The 24,891-nt window shown below is 38.4% G+C and overlaps 1 protein-coding gene across 2 annotated transcripts; it reads left to right on the forward strand.

The window, feature by feature from the left end:
• The first annotated feature begins 276 nt into the window (after positions 1-276).
• Positions 277-3,457, forward strand: LOC109099730 (protein LRATD1-like). 2 transcript variants are annotated; one of them, XM_019113253.2, is made up of 2 exons: positions 277-432; positions 689-3,457. In XM_019113253.2, exon 2 carries the CDS (start codon positions 726-728, stop codon positions 1,506-1,508), a length of 783 nt encoding a protein of 260 aa, XP_018968798.1. In that variant the 5' UTR covers positions 277-432; positions 689-725; the 3' UTR covers positions 1,509-3,457. The 2 variants fall into 2 exon arrangements, with proteins under 2 accessions (XP_018968798.1, XP_042633841.1); XM_042777907.1 differs by lacking the exon at positions 277-432 and adding an exon at positions 441-584.
• Positions 3,458-24,891: the final 21,434 nt, after the last annotated feature.

Below are 24,891 nucleotides of genomic sequence, written 5' to 3' on the forward strand. Positions count from 1 at the left end.
AAAAGCTCTAACTTGTTTTGACAGAGCTAATCAAGCATTCAGAAACCACATGTCCTTATAATGAATCTCTAACCTCTCATTTCAAGCCTAGATTTACTGTTGTTACATTTGACAAATCTGCCAAACCTTTTGGGTCTTGAAGGCTGTAAAATACACAAACAGCTGTAATATTATAAGCCTCTGAGCAAAGGTTTAAGTTTTTCATGAGGGCTCTGAACCAATCGCCATCAGGAGGGCAGGTTCTGCTGGTCGGGGCGGAGTTTTCTACACTATTTAAAGTGCGACAGTGCAAAGTATTAGAGAATCCTGTGTACCTTAGAGGACACATAAGGGGTAGAGGCGAACGCGTTTTGGAGACCTTACGGGATACACACAGCACAAGTACCCATGGAGAGAAAGGACCATTAGCCATTGTCGTGGGGAAATACGCAGGTATGCGTCCGTTCGCGGTGTTGTGTTGTGAACTTATTAACAAGAGCTTCGTGAGCAGTTCAACATTGGCTCGCCCTTTGCCTCTTTGTGCCGCGCTCTGCGCGACTGGCTTGTTTACGCGCCCGGGTGCGCGTGGTTTATTGTGTTGTGAGGTGACTTACTATGGCTGTGTACCTAGACAGCATTTTTGGGCGCGTCAGAATAATTGTAGTCCGCCTCTCTGCTATGACACTCACATAACCCTTTTGTATTTCAGAAGCAGTATTCCATGTCTCTTCTCTGCCCTGTTATTGATGGGAAACCAACTGGACCGGATCACCCACCTGAACTACAGCGAGCTACCCACCGGGGATCCATCGGGCATCGAGAAGGACGAGTTGCGTGTTGGCGTGGCGTATTTCTTTTCCGATGAGGAGGAAGAGCTGGACGATCGATCGCAGTCGGACAGCTTTAAAGACAACAACAGCCCGAGCAAAGACGGTCCGGTTGCGCTCAACGAGATCGAGTACTCAGCGTTCTGCTGCCAGGAATGTATATACTCCAAACTGCGAGAGAACGAGGACCTGAATGTTTATTCGGTGAAAACTTTATTGACCATGTGCAAACCCGGGGATCTACTGGAGTTAGTGGCCAACGCACAACCCCCGCACTGGGCGATCTTTGAAGGGGAGGACCAGGTTATTCACCTCTACAAGGGGGAGATCCGCAAGGACAGCTTGTTTGAGATCAGCTGCGGTCGGCAGGGCAGGATAGTGAACAATAGGTATCGCTACCGACCGCTGCCAGCTGATTTGGTGATGCAGAACGCGAGTGGGCACGTGGGGCTCAGCAGCGGCGAGATTTGCTGGACGAACTCGGAAAGTTTCGCAGCCTGGTGCCGTTTCGGCAAGCGGGAGTTTAAAGCCGGCGGGGAGGCGCACTCGGTCGAGCAGCGCTACTTTCTGAAAGTGCACCTGTCCGAGAGCACCGCGCACACGCTCATGTTCCGCAGCCTGGAGGAAATGATACGCGAGAGACGGCGCGTGGACGCAAGTGGCATTCTGAAGGAGCTGTCGCTGGTGACTGGGAAGGAATGAGCGCTTGGGACTCTGCATGCCTTGGGCAAGGGCTGCTTACCTTTATTTCAGGACTTTGGGAGGGTTGTGCGTATTTGTGTTAACATGTTTTGGCAAAGACAACGCCCCTTTAGGTTGTGCTGTGAGAACCGATGGCCCCACTAAAGTCACCCTGTACCTTTAAAAAAGAAAAAGATAAAACGGTGTGAAAAAAAGGTGAGCCCTCATCACAGATCGCCCATGAACAGATACATCCCCCTCAAATTCGCACCCGAGCCCCGCTGCGGCAGATGGTGACCACGATGCGTTCAAATGTATGTGGCAAGCCGTTTTGACATTTATTAGTTAAGACTAACTAGCATTTGTTTTTGTTAGTAATGCTCATTATTCACCAGTAACTATTCAAACGGTTTCTAGTATCTATCTCCAGTTGTTCTAGCAACATTTGAATAGTTGGTATAGTAGTGTGTATTCCAATTGTTACCAGTAACATTTTAATCTTACTAGTTAGACTTCTGTTCCATTACATGTCAAAAACAAATGTTACTAGTGAGATGAACTGATGAAGAATGTTACTTGTAACAGTTGAGATCAATGGGTACTAGTATCTGATTAGTTCTAGTAAACTAAAAATGGATACTAGTACAAAATGAATTGTTACTAGTCAAAGTTTAATAGTTCATATCTGAACCACTGATCCAAAATTTGTACCATGGAATAGTTACTTGTCATTATTACAATGTGACTAACTATTATCAAAGTACTAGTTGAATACATAATTAGGGTACTAGTCAAATCGAAAAAGAGACTATTCACTATTGGAATACATCTATTTTAAATAAGTATTGGTAATCTAAAAGTGTATAATAGTTAGTTTAAAGGAATAAAACGGCTTGCCACATGTCTCTTATTTGACTGAACCCCAGAGCTTAAATATTAAACGTGGAGCTCCTTTATTGCGCATCTGTCCAGCTGCAATAGTTTCTCTAAAACCCCTACAGGCGACAACACACGAGCCTTTGTTTTCATTAATTACCAAAAACGCAGCGAACATTCTTATGTTTTTGGAGTCCATATTTTGTATTTCAGTTAGTGCGTTTAAAAAAAAAAAAAACTGTTTTTATTTAAATAAACTCAGATTGCCCTATGAAAATTTCGTTGGTCTCTAGCTCTTTGTCATACTGTTTTGCCTGCATACAAATGCAATAAGCGAGCACGTGCTGGCTGAGGTAGTCTCACGCGAGTGCCTAATCGATGCATTATAATTAACACATGAACCTTCTGTAGTGTTCACAGTATCAACCATCCCCTCATTTGATTTTTGATGGATTTATTTCCCTCCAGCAGGGCAGTCGTTTGTTATCATTGCTGCATTAGTATGCCTTATGGGCAGCTGTTGATGCATGGAGACACTTTCTTTTTGTTCCTGCTTATGGTTGATGATCATCAGCGTGTTTCTAACCTTGAATCATAGGAGATGCTTTAATACCACCTCCAAATATTTGATTCTATATTCTGTCTATGTTACTTTAATTTACAAATCAAGTTTATGACTGTTCTGCTTGTGGTCCAGAAGCCATACATTCAAATTAACTGGAGTCTCCATTTTTGGCTGCAAGGTTTGCATTAAGTAATGGGAGAGCTGTGTATTTGTGTGTTTCTGTGCACATGGGCACTGTCTAGCACCAGTAAATACGGTCATGCTCTGTTTGTTTTCCTATTAGAGGCTGTAGGCTGCAGCTGGGATCATTTATGCTTTATGTTCAGTGGGGCTTGATTGGCTGGCTGGACCCTTTACAGAGCTTGTGCTGGCCAACACTAACAAGTCATTCTGAAAATCAGTTTGTACCTGAAGCAAGGCTAAAGTCCATTTTTAGCAGGTTTACCTCTCTTCTGCAGGTTATGAGTTTGTCAGGCACATTGTAACTGAATGAGTTGTATGTTTATGTATTTACACACTGAAGACAATCATTTCTTTTATTATGTTCTTTTTTTTTTGTGTATTTTGTTTTTTATTTGATTTATTTGGTTGTTTATTTTATTTTGTGTTCAATAAAGTTGTTTTTATTTATTTTACATTCCTTACTGCTTATTCTTTGTGTGGCTGTCACAGGTCACACTGTTAATCATGAGTCCTTATCATGCACTACATGTGTCAGGTGTGTCAGTTTTAACCGTTAATATGGAAAGCGGGGTGAATGAATGAAAACAAGTGGGACAGGTTTCTAAAGGCTTGGGAAAGATTGCTCACCAGCTGTCAGATGAGTTCATTGTTGATGTTACAGACTTGGGCGAATTCACCAAATGACTGCAGCAAATTTAACATCCCAAAAACAAGTTTAATAGCTGATTAATGTGAAATAGTGCTGCATACAATGAATTATCCTTCTTTTTAGTGCAAATGAACTAAATTTTCACAGAAAAGAGGCAAATTATGTCATTTGTCTGGCACAATAAATAATGTGCTTTTACTGCCCATGGAAAGCAGGCATTAAATTGTTATTAAAAACAAATTATGTAAATTTTCTTTTGATTATGGTCAAAGTTATTCATCAAATTACAGAGAAAAACATTATAACCAGGTTTTTTTTTTATATACATACTGTAATCAAGCACACTCATATTGGTGGAACAATGCTGTACGATCACAGTAAAGTATGTCAGATCTTGGCATTCTAAGGCATTTTCCACCACCTAAAACTTAGTACTGACCTGCAAGCCTTGTTAGTATGTACTTTGACACTGTACTGACAAGTAGGGTTGAGAAATACCAGACATTAACATTCACACACTCATTTTCTTTGGCCCAGAACGTGTCATCACAATTGTCTCTCCAGTCTTGTCTCCACCACATTGCTGTTCACCAATCCCAGCAGCCCCAATAACCCACTTTTTCTCTAGACGATTTGTGGGATCCCCTTCCTTGACATTACCCCACCCCCGCCTCATTTTCCCGTTCTCTGAGCCTGACAATCTGTCACCTGTACTGATTGCTTTTTTTCTGATGCCGGAAATTTAGGATAGTGGGGCAGCGGGCTATAAGTGGAGAATGAGGACAGGAGTGAAGGAGCGATGGGCTGAGGGAGTAGATGTTGCCAACATGAGCTGAACAGAATTTCTTTAGCCTGAAACAATATCTGCCTCTCAGTGATATACCATATGTGTGCCGTCCTGTTTGTGTGTCTGTCACACTTCGTAACCTGTTACTGGGGAAACCTAAGCCAGTTATTTAGCTTGTGTCTACTGAATATTGTTTTACTTGAAGCCTGAAGAGAGGATGAATGCATATCCAATCTCTTTAACGAGCTTGTTGTTTTTGTGTTGATTAAAGAACTAACGATAAAGCATTTGCTTTTGCTGAGGGAGAATTATGCATACCATGTGTGCTCCACAGAAATCCTGCCTCTCTTTCAGACTCGATCGGATATTCATTTAAACCAGCAGGCTTGCTGGAAATCTGGCCTCTGGAGGAGAGGAGGAATTTAGGAATCCAGCCTCATTTGTGGTTTTAATTTTTCTTTGTCAATTAAATTTCACAGCAGTTTTAAAGAATTTGTCTTGATCATCAAGAATTGCTGAAATGAAGGTGCACTGAGAAGAAACTATGCTGGGTTTTTGGACATAATATCCTGGTCCAGGGGTATCGCTAGACCCTTTTACTGAGGCACAAGACCCAGTGAACTACCTACTACTAACTACTACTTGATGAATCCTTATTTGTCAATGGGATCGATGTATACCAACTATTTTTTTTCTGATGATAAATAAAGTCTTGTATGTTTTCTATCTGCTGTTTAGTTTCAGAATGAGCAAATCCAGATGCGTGAATGTGGTGTAATCGGTCAAACAGATTTGCAAAAAGGTCTGAATTTTTTGCTTCATTCGGACAGATCATTGACACTCTTTAAGTCTGCAGTGATTTCTCACACTGAAATATATATATATATATATATATATATATATATATATATAGCACTGGATGAGGTGGGTATTTACTTACATTCTATTGTAGAAAACAAAACTTACAAATGATTGTCAACGACGAAGCAGCTCTTTATTGCGTGTGCATCTTGTGAATGACTCTTTGCTGCAGGTAAAGACAATTTATATCCAATTATATCCAAAACAGTAGTCCATTTTCCCCCCTCACAATATTCAGGTTCTTATAATATATTTGTGTTCACTGGTACATGGATAGCATGTAATCTAAGACTCTACGTTTAAGACTCTTCTATGATTCACTGTAGTGGACAAAATGAAATGAAAAAGCAAAATGCGAGAGAGATCAGAAAAGGTTTACAGCCGTTTCAATAGTGATTCAAATTTAATGCAATGTATTGTATCATAATGCAGTTGGCTATATTTCAACACTAACTACCATATTGTTTTTGACCTTTCTTGAAGTACCTTAGAATACATACCACGTTAATACTGTGGTACATCATGAATATGTGATCATTCAGTACCATGGTAGACATAATAATTTTCCAAAAAAGGTCTGGAGTGGTACTATAAGGCACATCCACATATTTCTTCTGCATACAGATAAAGATAATTATCTCTAAATCTCTATAGAACATCTCTAATGATTATGTACTGCTAAGGACTCATTGAGATGGACTCGCTGTAACAGGACATTCTGAATCGGTCAGAGCTACAGTGTATAGGGGACCCTTAGAGAGTAGATTAGACTCTAGGTCATATCATATTATAGGCTCTTTTTATAATGCCACAGCATAATGCCACATTGCAGAATTCAGCAAATTCTGTTTCACGCTTCTAAGCGAGAGACCGCTGCTGGCTGTGAAAGAGCGCTGTCTGATAAAAATTCAAGCAGAGTTCCAGAAAGCATCTACAATGACTCAACAAAATCAACATATAGTGTGTAAGGCGAGCAGCCAGCTAAAACTTGTGTATTAAATTGCAGAAAACGTTACTTCTTCCTATCGATCATCATGTTAGACCATGTGCAGACCTGTTTAGAATGAATAGAGGCTCTCAGAAACGGCTGCTGGACGCAGTCAGAGATGTTGGACCACCTGTAGAACAATGAAGTAGATTGTTTACGCAACCCCCAACAGCCTCATTATGTTAATGCTTTGTGTTCTTGTGCGAGTCCCTGTGGACCCCGACAGTCTCCCCTGCTGCCTTCCTTTTTATTTTTACTCTGCTCCTACTAGGCTCACATCGGCTTACACTGGTCCACGCCAAAGTTCGTGGTCTGTACCCAATTACTGCAGAAGTGTTTGCTCCTCTTTCTGTCTCTGCACTGTACAGTGAACACGGACAGCGATGGCAGGGGAAAACAACCTGCCTCATGAAAAATGACAGCTCTCCTTTAAAAAAAATGAAGCAATCTCTCACCAATCTCTCTAAGGTTTGGATCAGAAGAGGCCCGTTTCTTTTGTGAGGTGAACTGGGTCTCAGTGTAGTTGTAGCAGAGGAAAGATGAAGATTTCACAGCTGTTGGTGATAGCGGAGAGAAGGGTTCATCCGAGACACTGTAGCATTGTAGATTCTGGTCCTATAAGAAAGAAAAGTCACAAATGAGATTCTCCTATAGACAGCAATGAGATTGAATTTAGAGCAAATGGAGACTTTTGCTTGTGTTTCTTCTTCTTTTTTTTCTGACTGATGTTTTGAAAAAAGTCTCAGAGTATTGTTGTACATACAAAGTTGAAAAGTTATTTTGGAACACAAAAACATTATTGTATGGTGAGAGACAGCAGAAAATGTGAAACAGTTCCACAGAGGACAGTAAGCCATACAGCTTTGGAACAACTTGAGGGTGAGTAAATAACGGTAGAATTAGATAGAAATTTTAAACATTTAATGATATTTTTAATTTTGTAACTAGTAAACACTTGCCTGTTTGTGTGCGAGTTGTTTGCAGGACATTAGAGAGAGAGAGAGAGAGAGAGAGAAACCTTAATTACATCAACAACTAGTTCTGTACTGAAGCCAGTTCTTTACACACTATACAGATTTTAGGAAAGCACAGTTGTCACTACCTGAATTTTCAGGGGTCTTGAGAATTTCATATATTGAGCACAGCCAATATGAACTTAAAATGTCTCATCAAAATGTTTTAGATTATCTAAATTAATTGAGCTGTGCTATCCACGTCAATTTTATAGCTCTTTTACTGCATTTACATTTGTTTCATTTGCATGTCTCCTAAATAATTCGAGGACAAACAACCAAAGTTGAAATTTGAAGGAATGGTTTACCAAAAAAAGAAAATTATTTATTCATTTACTCACTCTCATGTCGTCCCTAACCTGTATGACTTACTTTCTTCTGCGAAATCCAAAAGGTGATTTTTTTTTGGAAGAATATCTGGGCCACTCTTGCAATATAATAAAGGGGAATGAGGAGTGGAGCTGTCAAGGTCCAAAATGACAAAGACTAATGGAAGATGTGAAAAAATTTAAGAATTCATTCACTTTGATCATATGAAATAGAATGGCCAGGATTTTTTTAAATCCTGTTTTGTATTCCATTCAAAATGATTTAGAATGACACAAGACTAAGGAATGACAGAATTTTCATTTTTTGATGAGCTCTCTTTTCATTACATCTCCTTTGAAACAGCAAGGTCAGAGTACTTACATTTTTCTTTGGTGAGCGTATCTGTGTTGCATCTACATATTGAGCATATCACTGCTACTAATATTATACAGCTTTAATTGGTATTGTCGCATTCAAATGTGGGCACAAACAAATCAACAGGAAACTTAATTTAGCAGTTGGGGCACACCGGCACTCACAGACACAAGCAGTCCTGCCCATAACTTCCAATTCCTCCTCTCTTATTTCACCTGCTCTCTGTCTGTGAGTTAATGAGAGAGTCAGAAGTACAGGATTAGATGTTCTGCTCTCTCTGCTGGACCAAGCACAATGCAATACCTTCATATTCCCTCTATTTTCTCACACATTCCTTTCCCCCCAGCTTTTGTTATATTTCATACACTGGCACATATTTGTGTTCATTTGTTAGCACGGGTACATATTTGCCCCCTTCCCCTTTCGCATCTTGTATTTCTCCATGCTTAGGCTCGTTTGCTCTCTACTTTGGCTGTGATATAACACATATCTCATGCCTGCCATCTAATGCATGCACAAACATCTACTCTTAGCGCACATTGGGCTGCCTTTCTCCTGCTCTCATTTTCCCTCTTTTAATTCTCCTCTTCTCATTGCCTTTAGTCACATGCTCAGCTCAACCTCATTCTCTCCCTCATTCATGTTTTGTTTTATTCTCTCTGTCCTCCTCAGCTAAGCACTGCATTTATTTCTCAACTTGACCGTCCTTTAACCAGGGGCACATTCCCCCCTGCATTTTATCAGTTGCTTCTCCATAACAGCAATCACATACCCCATAGGTGTCCTCTGCCTCTATTTTTCTCTCAGCACATAATTATTGAAGTCCCAGTGACAATGTCATGAGGATGCCAGAGCTTGATTGGAGATGGACACAGTGAGAGAAAGATATGTGGACTTATTCGTTTTTAACTTATGATTAGCCCAGTAATCAAAAGCATACAGCGCAACCAATACAGACCTTTTTTTTTGGCACTTTAATTGATTCAAATGTATTTATTACTGAAATAGTCAAATAATGAGATAATTGAACTATTTTGCCCAAATATTTATTTTGTAACAGAATAAGAATCGCTAATCGAACCATTAGGAATCAGAATCGTTAAACTTCACAATTCCCATCCATATTGAGGAAACGTATTATTTTTATAAAGGCTGTTAATTGATAAAATTATTTGGGTATGCATTAAATACTCTATGTTGCAGGGGACTATTAATTGCATTTTTTTGTGCTACAATTTTTCTTTATCACTAATCGGTATATATTTTTAACCCATTAATTAAAATTCCCTTGCTATGATTTCCATTATACATGTGCAGCAGAGTTATGGTTTTATGAACCCAATTGTATTTTTGGCCTCAGGATGAACAGACAGAAAACGAATGGTTCATTACACAAGATTTTACATAAAGGTATAGTGCACAAACTGGGTAAACTAGGAGATGAACACTTGAGGAAAAGTCAGACAGGGACACTAATGTTTGCAAATGCAGTGTGTCCTGTAAGCAATAACATAATTTGAAACTAAATTGCCATTTTGCAGAGTGGACAAAAGCAGAGTAACATCAGCAAAGGTCTTCAGGACCCCTACTTTGTGACGAGGAGCAGTTCAAATTGCCTCCATTATGGCAGTGTTCTCAATTACCATGGGCTGAACGGTTGGATGCCTCCCACTCTAAGCAACAAGTGTGATTCTGTAATATTGGGTCTGGCATTAAGTGTATGGACTGCACTACGGTTGGTTATCAAAGGAAGCTGCAGGGAGTCTGATTGCAGAGGTTTGGGATGAATGTATTTAGTGATGTAACCAAGAGCCTGGCTTTGAATTATACATGACTGTAAGACTGAAACCTTCACAACCTTATGAACAGTCATACAAACAGCACACAGGGTGTATGTATAGCAAGCATGTTTAACTGTATTCTGGCCATTTGTCATATTTGTTTAACATTTATGTTATCTCTCTCTGTCGAAAACATTCTGCTCTTGTTTTTCTGCAATTTTTGTAATTTTGAATTACAGGCAGCTGTCTGGAGGACAAAAACATTTTACAGAACTGAAACAGAAAACCCTCAGACAACAACCCTGGTTGTCAGGATGCTTTTATACGATACATGCCACAACAGTGTTCTTGAGAATGGAGAGTGACTTGCAGCATGCTTTGCCACAAAGTCCAGAGAGTGTGTGAAATATTCATGCAGCACAAAATATATCTAAAATAGAGCCCTCATATATTCTGTTAGTAATGAACTGCATGGAGAGACAACGCATCTAAATCAAAATAAGGCTTTGTTGCCCTCTTCTATGTAGTTGTGGCCTCCTGTATGTTGACCACATTATGCCACAATTCAATATTTCTCTGCTGCTGAATATTATTATAGTTCAATTTCAGGCAGTCTGATGCATCTGTGAACTGAATGCGAAACCAAATGTTGACCGTGTGATGTAAGAATTATTCAATCACATTTATAAACAGACACCTCCCTGGCAGCTATATCAGCATTCGAGGTTATATAAGATATACACACACCATTGTATCCAAAGTTTTAAGACTGCTATGACACTCTGTATGCTTTTTTATCATAAGCATCATTAGTTGTACACAGCTGTGAGTGGCATGTTGTTTTAATCTCAAGCGCATCTTGTTCTTAAAAGCCAAAGTCACACACAATGTTGTCTTTGTCCTTGTACTCTGCTTTCATTGCTGCCTTTTACATACAGTATGAACATAAGCTCTTTCTATACACAAAAACACACTCTCATGGCCACACACGTCCAAAAATATGAACACATTTCACCAAGCATATTGAATTTCCTATGATGAAGACAAGAGCATCACCATGGCAACGTTACAGTACCTCTCCCTTCCACTCTGCCTGTTTTAAAAGATGAGAGGATTGAAGACAACAAGAGAGAAATAGAGTTTAAAGAGACGAGGGTGGTCAGCGAATCATTTCACTGATAACTGCTGCCTGGAGGCTTCTGTGGATTAGGAGGAAGGGAAGATACATTTCACACACATGAAACCTACTAAAATATGTGCTACTCTCTGAAGAACAGCAAGCCTGAAGCTTTTTGAATGCGGACACATGCGTATAGAGTTTAAAGTGATAGTTTACTCCAAAATAAACATTCTGTCATCATTCACTCACCCTCATGTTGCCCCAAACCACTGACATTCATTTTCATAGTGTGGTATTTAAAAAAAAAAAAAAAAAAAGGACACATAAACAAATTAGACATTCTGCCTAACATCCATTTTTATGTTCCAGAAGAAAGTAAGTCATAAATGTTTGGAACAGCACGAGGGTGAGTAAATGATGACAGAATTGTCTTATTTCTTGGGGTGAACTCCTAACATGAATCTATAGACTACATCCATCTTAAAAGTTAAATGCAGCAATGTGGAAAAACATTTCAATAAGCAATCATAAATGTGCGCACACAGGCGGTTTTTGAATGAATAATGCTAGCTGGAGGGCAGAAGACAATGAAAGGGGTAGAGTAAGAAAGCACTCAAGGCAAATTTCTGATAAAATTTCAAATTTTATCAACATTAACAGACATTAAACATTCCAATGCACAGTAAAAGCAGAGACATGTTGAATAGATGCAAAAACGCACAGATTGGAACAACATAAGTATTAACTGTAATTTAAGGAGAACTATATCTTTGATAACCTCAACGCTATAAGAAGACTCTTACATAATTACACCAGTAGGTGGCGACAAGCGACTGTCTTTGAGAATGAGTCATTGACTATGTTTTCATGGACATCAGTAATCTAATTATTTACCTTATTCTGAATAAGACAATATTATGATTAAGGTGTTTACATGAGTTGCTTTTAGAATATTCCTTTCATGTTCCCGTTTTACGTTATAGTACATAGATCAATTAATGGCACACGTCATTACGTCACCACGCGACACCATCCAACGTCGTATAGTTCGTTTTTGTTATGATGCCATATACAATTTTGGGTGTTTCATTTTTAATTTACTGAAAGCTTCAAATGCAGTTAATTATTTGTCATGCTATACGTGCAAGCAGACGTCAACGTTGTTGAAGCCATGATCTTTTGTTTGCTGTCAAATGGTTGATCACTGCCGTGTGTCTATCCTGTCACAAAATGTGGTGAAAAGTCCTACACAATGGTAATAATATAAGGTGTGTACATGTCTATACTGCACTTCAATAATGCGACTAAAATAGGAATACTCCACATCTCTTAATTCAATTTCTGTTTACTTCAGCTATGACTTTAACCGGATTAAGGTCATCCAAAAATCCCTGTTTACATGGTAGATTCTTAATCAGAGTATTGTCTTAATCATGTTAAAAATCTGAATATTGTTGTCCTTGTAAACATACTCAGCCAGTACACATGTACACATCTTAATCACATTATTACTGCTGTGTAGGACTTTTCGCTGCATTTTGTGACAGGATACACACATGGCAGTGGTCAACCGTTTGACGGCAAATAAAAGAACTTCAACACCGCCGTCATCTGTCTGCACGTACAAATAATTAACTGCACTTGAAGCTTACATAAAATAAAAAATTAAACACCCACAACTGTATATGGCATCATCACGAAGATGAACTATATGTTAATAAGTGAAATTCTGTAGGGGATGTCGGATGGCGTCACGTGGGGACGTAATGATGTGCGCCATTAATCGATCTATGTACTATAATGTAAAACGGGAACATGAAAGTAATATTCTAAAAGCAACTCATGTAAACACCTTAGTCATAATATTGTCTTATTTAGAATAATGTAAATAATTAGATTACTGATGTCCATGAAAACATAGTCAATGACTCATTCTCAAAGACAGTCACTTGTCGCCACCTACTGGTGTAATTATGTAAGAGTATTCTTATAGCGTTGAGGTTATCAAAGATATAGTTCTCCTTAAATTACAGTTAATACTTATGTTGTTCCAATCTGTGCGTTTTTGCATCTATTCAACATGTCTCTGCTTTTACTGTGCATTGCAATGTTTAATGTCTGTTAATGGCTTGATAAAATTTGAAATTTTATCAGAAATTTGCCTTGAGTGCTTTCTTACTCTACCCCTTTCATTGTCTTCTGCCCTCCAGCTAGCATTATTCATTCAAAAACCGCCTGTGTGCGCACATTTATGATTGCTTATTGAAATGTTCATGTAAACATAGTCATTGACTCCTTGAAACTATTTGTTCAACAACACCAATTCTTTCAGGAATGAAACAAACTATTGACTACATCCCAAATCACATACTTCCCTACTATACAATAAGTGAAAAAACAGTATGCGAACAGAGTAGTATGTCTGCATTCAAAGTATTCATAAAACAGTAAGGAAAAAGTCCCTGGATGACCTACGGTGAGATTCTGAAGTGTGCATCTGATGAACATTTTACTCCCATGAGGCCACAGTGAAACGACACAACTGATGCTGGTAGGTCATGTGACAATGACAACAAATGTAAAATGTCCGTATTACATTCATACTACACACATTCATATTATATAGAACAGTGCTTCCCAAACCTGTCCCGGAGGCCCCCTTGCCCTGCACCTTTTGTATGTCTCCCTTATCTAACACACCAGATTCCACTCATCAGTTTGTTAGTAGAGACTGCAAGAACTAAATTTGGTTGTGTCTGATTAAGGAGACATACAAAATGTGCAGGGCAGGGGGTCCTCCAGGACAGGTTTGGGATACTTTTAAAATACTTTTAATGATTGCTAATTACTTATTTAAAAGAAGTATACCTATTCAGAGAGTATGTGATTTTGACCACAGCCACTGTGAATCATTAGATAATTTACTCAACCATTTGTTCAACAATACTGTTTGTTGCTCAAAGTTTGTTTGATAACTTCATTTCGATCAATGTCAATATTGTGACTAAAATTACTTTTACCCAATATTAATTCTTGTTTTTTTGAACGGTTCTATAAAAACAATATCACACTTGCAATCATAGCGTTGGTCTGAAGATCTGCACAACTGTGATTGAAATCATATTCAATACAACAGCACACCTGCTTGTGTCATGTAGTTTAATTACAAAACAAGACTTCTAGAAATATTATAGGCTATTATAAAACAACATGCCAATCTAAATCTACATAAAAGCAAGATCAAGAGCTCTTTGAATTACCAGTATGTGTGTGAAACTTTATAGCCTACTATTGAACAGTTAGTTCTTTCAAAAAATATTTTTCAAAGACATAGCATAACAGACTTTGAATTTATGTGTGTGTGTGTGTGAGAGTGAGTGTGAGTGAGAGAGAAAGAGAGAGAGAGACAGAGAGAGAAAGAACACAATGGCTGCCCAGAGACTGTGAAATCTTTTGGCTATGTGTATTCTACCTTCTGTCTCTCTCTGCACACAAACAGCTCACTTAAGCATTGATTACATCTCATTCTGCCTCTTTAAAGCAACTCCTTTACAAGCATAATTAAGACTCTCAAAGGGGGATACTAAGATAAAATATCTGCTGTATACACGGCCAGAAGTGTGAATGACCAATTCAACTTCTAAATACTGTCAGCCTATCAGTAACATCCCAGCCACTCAATGGACATAATAATCACCATGCGAATCATATATGTTGGGTTTAAGAAAGACCTTGGAGAGCTCAAAGAGGACTTATGACTTCAATATCTCTGTGTACATCAGGGTTATTGCATATATCGGTTTTTGCAAGCTATTTTGTCTTATTGGGTAGTCTTAGGCAGCTGTGGCCTAATGGTTAGAGATTTGGACTTGTAACCAGAAGGTCGCAGGTTCGAGTTGTAGGTGGGAGGGAGTGAATGAACAGTGCTCTCTTCCACCATCAATACCCATGGCTGAAGTGTCCTTGAGCAAGGCACTGAACCCCCAGTTGCTCCCCAGGCACTGGAAATATAACTGCCCACTGCTCCGGGTGTGTGTTCACTTCTCACTGCTGTGTGTGTGCACTTGGATGGGTTAAATGCAGAGCACCAATTCTGAGTATGGGTTACCATACTTGGCAAATGTCACGACTTTCACTTTCTTTTCACTTATGTATGTCCACAGCCCCATCAGTAAGGCTCTTCATCAACACCAAACCAGAAATGTGTTCCTTTTCATACTATACTGGGTTTGATGTTATCATTAATAGTATTTTTAAAATGCATTTACATGAATAACAATGGATACTGAAGGTCTTACTCAACAAGAGTCCTTTCTTTTTAATTAGACACCTGAGTAGATCTGTCTTTCACAAGGTTTAAGGGCAACTGTATTATACTGGTGTAAAAAGGAGAGAAGAAAATGAGATGAGTAAAAATATCTACACTGTAAAAAATTACTTTCCACATAATAAAACAGATTAGTGTAGTATTTGTTACAAGGAAATACTATTTCAGTCATTCTACTTCATAATTTCATGTTTAATTCAATGTGTTACTTGCTTCTTTTAAATTATTTGTAAAATTTAGTAGTAATTTCTGAGGGAAAATAGTTTAATTCATCCATTCACTAATTATATATATACAGTGGGTATAGAAAAGCAGATTTTGCTCAAGAATTTGACAGTATTTTGCCCCATCCATTTTTCCTTACAAATGCTCCAGTCCCTGCTGCAGGGAAACACCCCCATAACAGGACATTACCACCTCCATGCTTTACTGTAGGAATGCTGTTATTTGGATGTTGGGCTGCATTGGATTTCCGCCAGACATATTGTTTGGTGTTGAGGCCAAATAATTACATTTTTGTCTCATCTGCCTCAGAATCTTCAAGGTGCGTTTTGGCAAAGCTCAGTCAGGCCTTTCTTGAGGAGTGGCTTTTTACTTGCAAACCTCCCATACAAGCCACATTTGTGAAGAATTTTTGATATTGTCGTCACATGCACTCAATGACCACTCTTTGTCATAAATTCCTGCTGCTGCTTCAGAGTTGCTGTAGGCCTTTTGGTAGCCTCTCTGATCGGTTTCCTCATGGCTCTTTCATCCAGTCTGGAACGACGTCCTGATCTAGGGAGGTTCTGTGTTGTACCGAATACCTTCCACTTCTTAATAACAGACTTCACTGTGCTTCTAGGCATTGATAAAGCCTTTGAAATATTTTGTAACAATTTCCTGACTTGTGCCTGTCCACAACTTTATCCTGGAGATTTTTGACAGTGCCTTACCACCCACAGTTGATTGTTTGCTTCAGTTTTACTTCCAATGCCTGAAATGCTTCAGGAAAGCTCTTTTCATGCTGAGGTAATCAAAATGATCACAGCTGAAAGTCAAAAGGCTTTGTGTGCCATTGAGAAGGTGATAAGCTACACCTAACTGAGTTTAAAAGTCATGTGCGATTATGTGTGAAATGTGATTTTTTATTAATTTTTTTTAAAGGGGGGTGATTTTTTTCTATATCCACTGTATGCATTTGTGTGCATATATAGATGGATGGATGGATGGATGGATGGATGGATGGAGAATGAGGGAGAGAGAGATTGCATGCTTATATCACACGTGACTAATTTCCATTATCACAGACTGCAGTGATACACTTGCAGGTGAAATGGATTACGAAGAATTAAGATACACCAGGAGAAAACCATCTGTGGAAATATAGGAAACATTGTAATTCAGTCAGTCTCATTGAATTATGTTGTATAAAACAAATGTTTTATTACCATAGTGAAGTAGAGGCCAGGAGTGAAATATTGAAGTCAAACAAAAAGCAAAAGAAAAAAAAAATCTGTGATAGAGGTGCCAGGAAGTGTGAGAGAATGAAAGGAGAGACACCTCATCTGCCCTGACCTTGGGTAATTGTGTGTTTGGGTAAATAAGCTGTCCAGGACTAATCAGTGTGTAATTGTATTTGCAGGCGTATTAGGCTGCTGTGTGTGTGGAAGGCTGGAAGGTGCCATGTGTGCAGCCCACTGCTCTGACCATGTCATTGTTTCCATTAGCAACCTGTCACTGAGGGTCCCTCATTGTGTGTTGCTGCTTCCGATGGGCAAGATGTAGAGAGCGTCTGGGTCACTACAGCTAACACTGTCTGGCGCTGAATCATCAACCTCTCCCCTGCTGGAACGAATTTGCATACAGAACCGCCAACCTTTACTTTTTCCACAGCAATCAGAAATATCCACGAGTGCAGTAATCCCATCATTCGACACGTCTTTGACTGCTCCCAGCATCAAACTACACTCTGCACGATTTGGCCACGGAAATGATGCAAAGACTGCTCAGTAATACATCTAGAGAGGGAAGTTTGGGGGAAATAATATTTGTATTTGTAAACATTAAAAGACAAAATATGACCTCAAACAAGTCACCAGTCTGATCTATATTGAGAAAATGCATTACACTGACAAATACAACAGCTGTCTCAACACAGCATGAGGGGTGTATGGACCTTACAAGACCAGTTAATAAATAAACAAAAATTTAATTAGTCTAATTATTACCATGGAAACTGTACAGCTACATTGTAATTTTGGCATCCTTCTTCGAGTCACAGCCTGAGGTCCTTTCCCAATCTTGTTTCCCCTCTCCCCTCTCTCACTGAATCCTGTCAAAGGCAAAGATACAACAAAACATGCAACCCCATAAATTAATTTAGCTGGAAAATGGCATACGAGGCAAAAACTGATTGGTTTGCAGTTTTCACATTCTCCAGAAGACTATGTCCTAACTGGCAAATATGAAATCCAATGAATAAGCCTCATGATCTATCATTAAAATGTTACTAGGGCACAGGAGAACTTTACTGGAGCAAAAAGAGTCTAGCCCTCATACTGCACTTCAGATTCTAAGGAGAGAAAATCTATGTTATCTTCATAGATTGCACACACAAGAACTACCTGTTACGTGTCAACACACAAACCATCCAGCTGGCTCTATAATTTAATTAATTACCACTCTTGGTCCTCAGATTTGAGTGTCACTGTTGGCGATAAAGTCACACAGGTGATTTTGAAGGTGGAATATCTGTTGAGTATTCTATGTTTAATCCTATTACTGAGGTTAATACTATTATTTATGAAGTTCCTCACCACACAAACACACGCACCTGGAGGGAAGCCAAGTGTGAAGTGTGTGAACTAGGCTATATACTGATACTGGGCAAAGGTTCAATTATCCACTTGAAGCAAGGATTCAATTGGGCTCTTGAAAAGGGAAACGATCCAAGCCTCAAATTTTCGTCTTTCTCCTTTTCCCTCGAGACCAATCCATTGGCAAGGATTAAAACCCCTGCTTGTCTTTTCCCAATGGTCTGGACATCTAAGCAGTTTCTTAAGTCTCTCACAGCACTTGTTGGAGGAAGTCTTGCCATCTTGTATAAGCAGCTTGCAGAAGAAGCTACTATGCGCAATAGTGGTGGTGTCGGAGTGGAGTCACCACAATCCAGTTTAACCCCTGGGCTAATTTCACTTCATTAACTCGGTAAGTGCCTTCAATAGCAGATCTTGAGCAGTAGTTTGAGAGTCCAAGGTCTAAGCGTGTGTGTACTCCAAGGCATACGAGGATAGCTGGATGCTTCTTTTTCGACAATTACTCAACTAGAGTCACTAATTAAAAGTAAACATGCAATTGCATTAGCAAAAATTATCGCCACATCTAATTAGCAACAAGCTCCTGAACGAAGCACCGGGCATGTGGACGCTAACAGGCATGCCAAAGCAATATTGCTAGAGAAATGTCATAGTTTTGTAGCCATTCTTTACCCTGGACTTTCCAGAAAAATAATGGCAGCTTTGCTCATTATCGCTCAACAATTACTTAATGTGCTATTAGACAGAAATGTCATAAGTCTCTGGTGCCTTTCTGCCATTATGTGTCTAATGCATGTTTTGATTAGATGCTTCCAGGCATGATTTTCTACAGTCCTCAACAGGTCTTTACTAGAAGGTCAACTTAAAGCCAGCATCCATGGGCCAAACAATGGCTCTTTGCGAGACCAGAGAATGATGCAGCCTCAATGTTTAAGTGCCTTCAGAAAGTATGAGGCAAGGTAATTTTCATACAGCACTGTAGTGCTCGATTTGCATGTTTCCTGGATTTGAAGAGCATTTGAGGTCTTATTCAACTCAATTTTGGGGCCTCTTTGCTGCTTTACATTTCAGATGTGGATAATTATCTGCTCAGATATTTTTCCTGCCGAAATGTATTAAAAAGCCAATTTGACCCAGAACACAGGCACTCAGCATGAAATCTGGATCGGAAGATAGAAATAGCTTTTATATTAGTCTGTCAGTTTCCATACCAATGAAAACCCTGCATCCAAGGCCTGCCCAGTTCTGAGGTAAATATTGTCTCACATAACATTAATGAAAGCAAACATGCAGAAGAAATGTTTCTTGCAAACAAACACACATAAAGTGTTCGCCAGTGCGTATCTGTTAGAAGCTGAGTGCTTTTACCTCTTCAAGTGAGAAGAAGTGGCTGCTCTCTGCCTGATAAGAATTTAATTAATTCAATTTGTGAGGCCATTCTGAGTCAGCGCAAATCTCCAAATAACTTCTGAATGACAATAAAAACGCACAAATGGTGATTGAATGCTTCTAATTTGTGTTTGTTTATGAAAGCTTCCAATGCAAGAGGGGAACGAAATATCTGGGGTTGCCTTGGATTTGGAAGCTCACAGTGATAAGAAAAGAAAACAACACATTAGGGTCAACTTTACAGTATAATGCCATGCAATTAATTTTGTTTAAACCTCAACTGCAAGCAATATGGAAGCAATGTTTAAAAAGTTCAGTTCAATTTCCTTGAATAAAATGGGACTCCTAAAAAAGATTACTACAAAAAAATGTCTTTGCAGGTACTGTATGCTACCTGGAGGGAAAAAAATGACAGAAATTAAATAAAATTAAAATTAATTTGTCTTTGAAATTAAATAGTATTTGCTGATGTCAGAATAATAAAAACTGTCTGCTACATGACAGATACTAATAGAATTGGCCCTCAGGTTAAGGTTTGCTTAAATTTTAATTTTAAATTTAATAATAGATCATACAAATACATCTGTTAGTGGCTCCATCATATTTCTGAAAAATGCTTTTCTGATGGCAATTTTACAAGACAACATAAAATTGAACCAAAAAGCCCTTCATGAGTAATTTTATCACCATTCTTTTGTTTGAAAGGTAAAGAAAATAGGTTTGTTGTCTTGAGGCTACAATGTGCAGTTGAGTAAAAAAAAACAAAAAAAAAAAAAACTAATTTGTAAAGTCAGTCTAGAAGTTCTTCAGATAATTAAGCAACATCACACAGGCGTGTGCTATAGTACTAAATATCAGTACGACTGAAGGCACAAGGCTGAAAATGCATGGTTATGCATCTAAAACACCTGGCTTGTTTTTGAAGACAGGTGCAAACCCTCAGGATAGTGATGTACAGGAGTCCACACAGTTCAAATCTCAGACTGCACACTATTGAGAGAGAGAGAGAGAGAGAGAGAGAGAGAGAGAGAGAGACTGGAGTGTGAAATCGGCCTCTGACTGTTTTAGGATTCATGGTTTTAGCAGTTAATTAGTGTAAGAACACAAACATACTCAGATTCACACCAATCCACACACCTCGAATACGGCAATTATTGCACAAATATTCGACCACATCCCGAAACTGAACAGAAATATGCAAACACAACACAAAAAAACAGTTTGTCTCATACACACATGCACACATAATGCAGTAATTACTTCAGTACTTGCCTGATATGTCTTTAAAACTCTTCTGTTCTTGTTCTCTGTTTCTTTCTCAACTTTTTTAATAGTGCCAGTATCATACTCACACAAATACAAAAGAAAAATGTTCTCCTCTAATAAGTGTTAAACGGTGTTACACTGCATTTCTTCCCATTGTTAAAGTTTACTTAACTCTTATCAGAATCAGACTTTCTTTTATTTGCCAATACTGTATATCCTTGGTCACATTAAAAATCTGCTCCACATGTATCTGCAACCATAGCCACCATTGCAATATACATATTATAATGCAATATTCTAAGTTTATGTAGAATAGAAGAGCTATATTGAGTATGCAGAGTGTCTGTTGGTCATGTCAGTCTTTGTGGCCTGGTTCACTGTCTTAGATGAGTAGATCTTAGCAAAGGATGGAAGCTTGCAGCCAATTACTTTTTCAGCACACTTGATAATGCGCTGTAGTGGTCTCATTAGCACAGCCACATCAGACGATGACAGAAGATGTGATTACATTTTCGCTTTCGATTAAAGATTTGATTAATTGCCTGTGTTTGTATTGTTCCTTGGATAAAAGCATCCGGAAAATTAATTCATATAAATGCAAAAAGTTGTGTTCAGTTGTGATGCTATGAATGAGTGAATCTCATTGCTTCCAGTCTACCTATTACCACTCTGATGCTACATTTATCTACCCACAAATCCCTGGGAGTGATGCCAGACAGTGGTACGGCAGAAAGTGCTATAACTAAATGAGCTCACCCCAGGGTCACTCACTCACACATTTAGAGATCCCCATCACACTCTTTCATGTCTCTGTCTCTGTCTCTCTCACAGCTGCATTAATTACCCCTCCGCTCTCATGTCTCATTTCAAAACTTTCAAAATCTATCTATCTACCTGTGGATGCAATTTTAACGACACATAGAGACTAACTTGCATGTGTGTGTGTGTGCATATATATATATATATATAGGTGCATCTCAATAAATTAGAATGTTGTGGAAAAGTTCATTTATTTCAGTAATTCAGCTCAAATTGTGAAACTCGTGTATTAAATAAATTCAGTGCATACAGACTGAAGTAGTTTAAGTCTTTGGTTCTTTAATTGTGATGATTTTGGCTCACATACTGAGGTGATATGGAAGCCCAGGTTTCTTTGACAGTGGCCTTCAGCTCATCTGCATTTTTTGGTCTTTTTTTTTTTTTCATTTTCCTCTTGACAATACCCCATAGATTCTCAATTGGGTTCAGGTCTGGTGAGTTTGCTGGTCAGTCAAGCACACCAACACCATGGTCATTTAACCAACTTTTGGTGCTTTTGGCAGTGTGGGCAGGTGCCAAATCCTGCTGGAAAATGAAATCAGCATCTTCAAAAAGCTGGTCAGAAGAAGGAAGCATGAAGTGCTCCAAAATTTCTTGGTAAACGGGTGCAGTGTCTTTTTTTTAAAGATATTTCATTCATAAGTTATGCTATGTCCTCAGTAGAGGACATCAGGACTTAACTTCTTTAAAAAAAAAAAAAAAGGACATGAATGAACATGCATAGGTAAAAACAATTTATTTTTTAAATCACCAATACATATTTAGGTTTTTTTTTTTTTTTTTTTTTTTAGTTTTTTACCAAACTTTGTATAAAGATGATTCTCAACTATGTTATAACAGAATGATTCAATATACAATTTTTCTTTCTGCAAAATGTGCGTAAAATGACCATAAACAGGTTTACTCATTATATACAATGTATCTATAAACTAAATCTAATTTGCATATTAATGTGTTTTTGGGGCAACATGTAATGAAAAAAAGAAGTGTAATAATGGGAGTAATAATTTACAAGATTTTCATAATAATATATAATATTTCATAGAATACTTAAATATAATTTATTTCCCTATTCATTTGTTATGTCTCCCAAAATGCGTAATAAACATGCTTTTAGTCCCGGTGTCCTCATATGAGGACATGTATGAAATCAACATCCTGTTTCGTAACACAAAGTCATATTTTGATTTGAAATCCCATAACATTTTCCTGAGATGTTGATTTATAACACACAATTGAGAAATTAGACAGATTTAAATGATAATTACAAAATATTATTATATTTCCATATTTGAATGTCAATAAATTAATTTCAGACATTTTTGAAGACCAAGGAGAGAGAGTGGTCTTGGTGAAACATCCAATCATTTGGTATCTCTGAAAACCCCTGAATGTGCTCTGAATAGGACATCCAGACTTAAAACTGTGGCATGTACAGTCTCAGAGAAATTCACAAAAATATAATGTCCTCATATGAGGCCACAGGGTCTTAAGAGGTTAAGTTCAGGTGGATAGAGGAACAAAACCATTTCTACATTCATTTCAAATCTCTTACTATTACTACTACTGCTGCTTATACTACTAATATTAATAATAAAAAATAAAAGGTTATAGAGAGGGGAAAAATTTCTACACATTTCTAATGGTAAATTGGTCAGTTTTTTGAGAAACACTTATTTAAAAGGGGTCATATGATGCAATTTCAAGTTTTCCTTTCTTTTTGGAGTGTTACAAGCTGTTCATGCATAGAAAATATCCCTAAAGTTGCAAAGACTATATATTCTTTATAAAAGTTAAGACTCGTCCACGCCCTCCTAAAACACTTCATTTAAACATGCCCCCACATGTCTACCTCACTGTGTGGGAAGATTTGCATGATAACGCCCCAAATGTTCATACCAAAGAAAGAAGGTGTAACTTTGATTCTTGCTGTAGTATTGTTGCCGCCGCCGCCATGTCGTGGAGATGTTGTGTTTCATTGTGAAAGTGAAACTACTTGGTTTGGCCTTTCAAAAGAGGGCACAACTAGAAATCAGTGGTTAAGTTGTATTTACAACACTGTTCCAAAACAGTTCAACCCAAATATTTGTGTGTGCACATTTAATGGAGTACTCTTTCCTGAACCTACAATACCGGGTCTTCTGACTCACAACCTGTAAGTACGCTTTCATATTTAAAGAATTTGCCACTGATGATTCAAACGCGAGTTTTGAGCAGTGTAGAGTAGCGCTTGTTGTTTGTCATTTCTCCGATCACAAATGCAGACATGGTTTTATGTTAACACGGTGCGATATGTAACGCAACACGTAAAAAGACAATATAAGTCATTATAATCCGTAATTATGTCCCCACTGGATGCAACAAATGCCTCATTTGTAATGGGTTTTATTGGTTTTGTGTCGTCGCGCCGGGACACGGCATCACAGTATGGTAAGTGGCATAACATTTCTGTCACACGCTTGAGGATTTCAGCCAATCACAATGCACCAGAAAGTTGGCCAATCAGCGTACACCTCACTTTTCAGAACAATGAGCTTTGTAAAAATCGACGCATTTCAGAAGGCAGGGCATAGAGGAGCAACAATAATGTACAGTATGTGGAAAATAATGTGTTTTTTAACCTTAAACAACATAAACACATTGCATTACACCAAATACACAAAACAATGTTCTTTTTAGCAATGTCATATGACCCCTTTAAGTTGTGACAGGTACTTGGTGAGTGCTAAATCTGGACCCTATTTACAGAACTCCTATCATTTCCTCTCAAATCTTCTCTTTTGTTGTGTTTTCTTTCTATTGCTTACATGGTGTTTCTTGAATTTATAACTTGCATATCCTGCAGCTCGTGCAATGCCAGACACTTCCATACATTCTGACAAGTGGATTTAGATTTATCAGTGTTTCTCACGCTGGGTCATTAGGGAGATGGTCAACCTGCAATAACGAGGTAACAAGATGACACCTGCTGTGGCAGTCATAGACACCTCGTACACACAGATGCAAACCATAATGCATACAAACATGCTCACACATACCAAAACTCCAACTGGTCACTCTAATGGCAGCAGTGGGAATCACTGCACATCTCTCAAACCAGCACTTGTATTAAAATAGTTAAGCCATGACAACTGATCAGAGATTCAACTGTGGCTGTAAGTACCTGGACAGCTAGGAGAGTACAATGAGGGGGGAAAAAGTTTCTCTCATGTAGAAATACACACACAGTGCTGGGGTGAGAACAGATTACAGGCTTACTGACAGAACAGGCACTTTTGGATAACAGGTGTGAATAAGA

The sequence above is a fragment of the Cyprinus carpio genome, chromosome A20 (assembly GCF_018340385.1).
Source record: "Cyprinus carpio isolate SPL01 chromosome A20, ASM1834038v1, whole genome shotgun sequence".
Taxonomy (NCBI): Eukaryota; Metazoa; Chordata; class Actinopteri; order Cypriniformes; family Cyprinidae; genus Cyprinus; species Cyprinus carpio.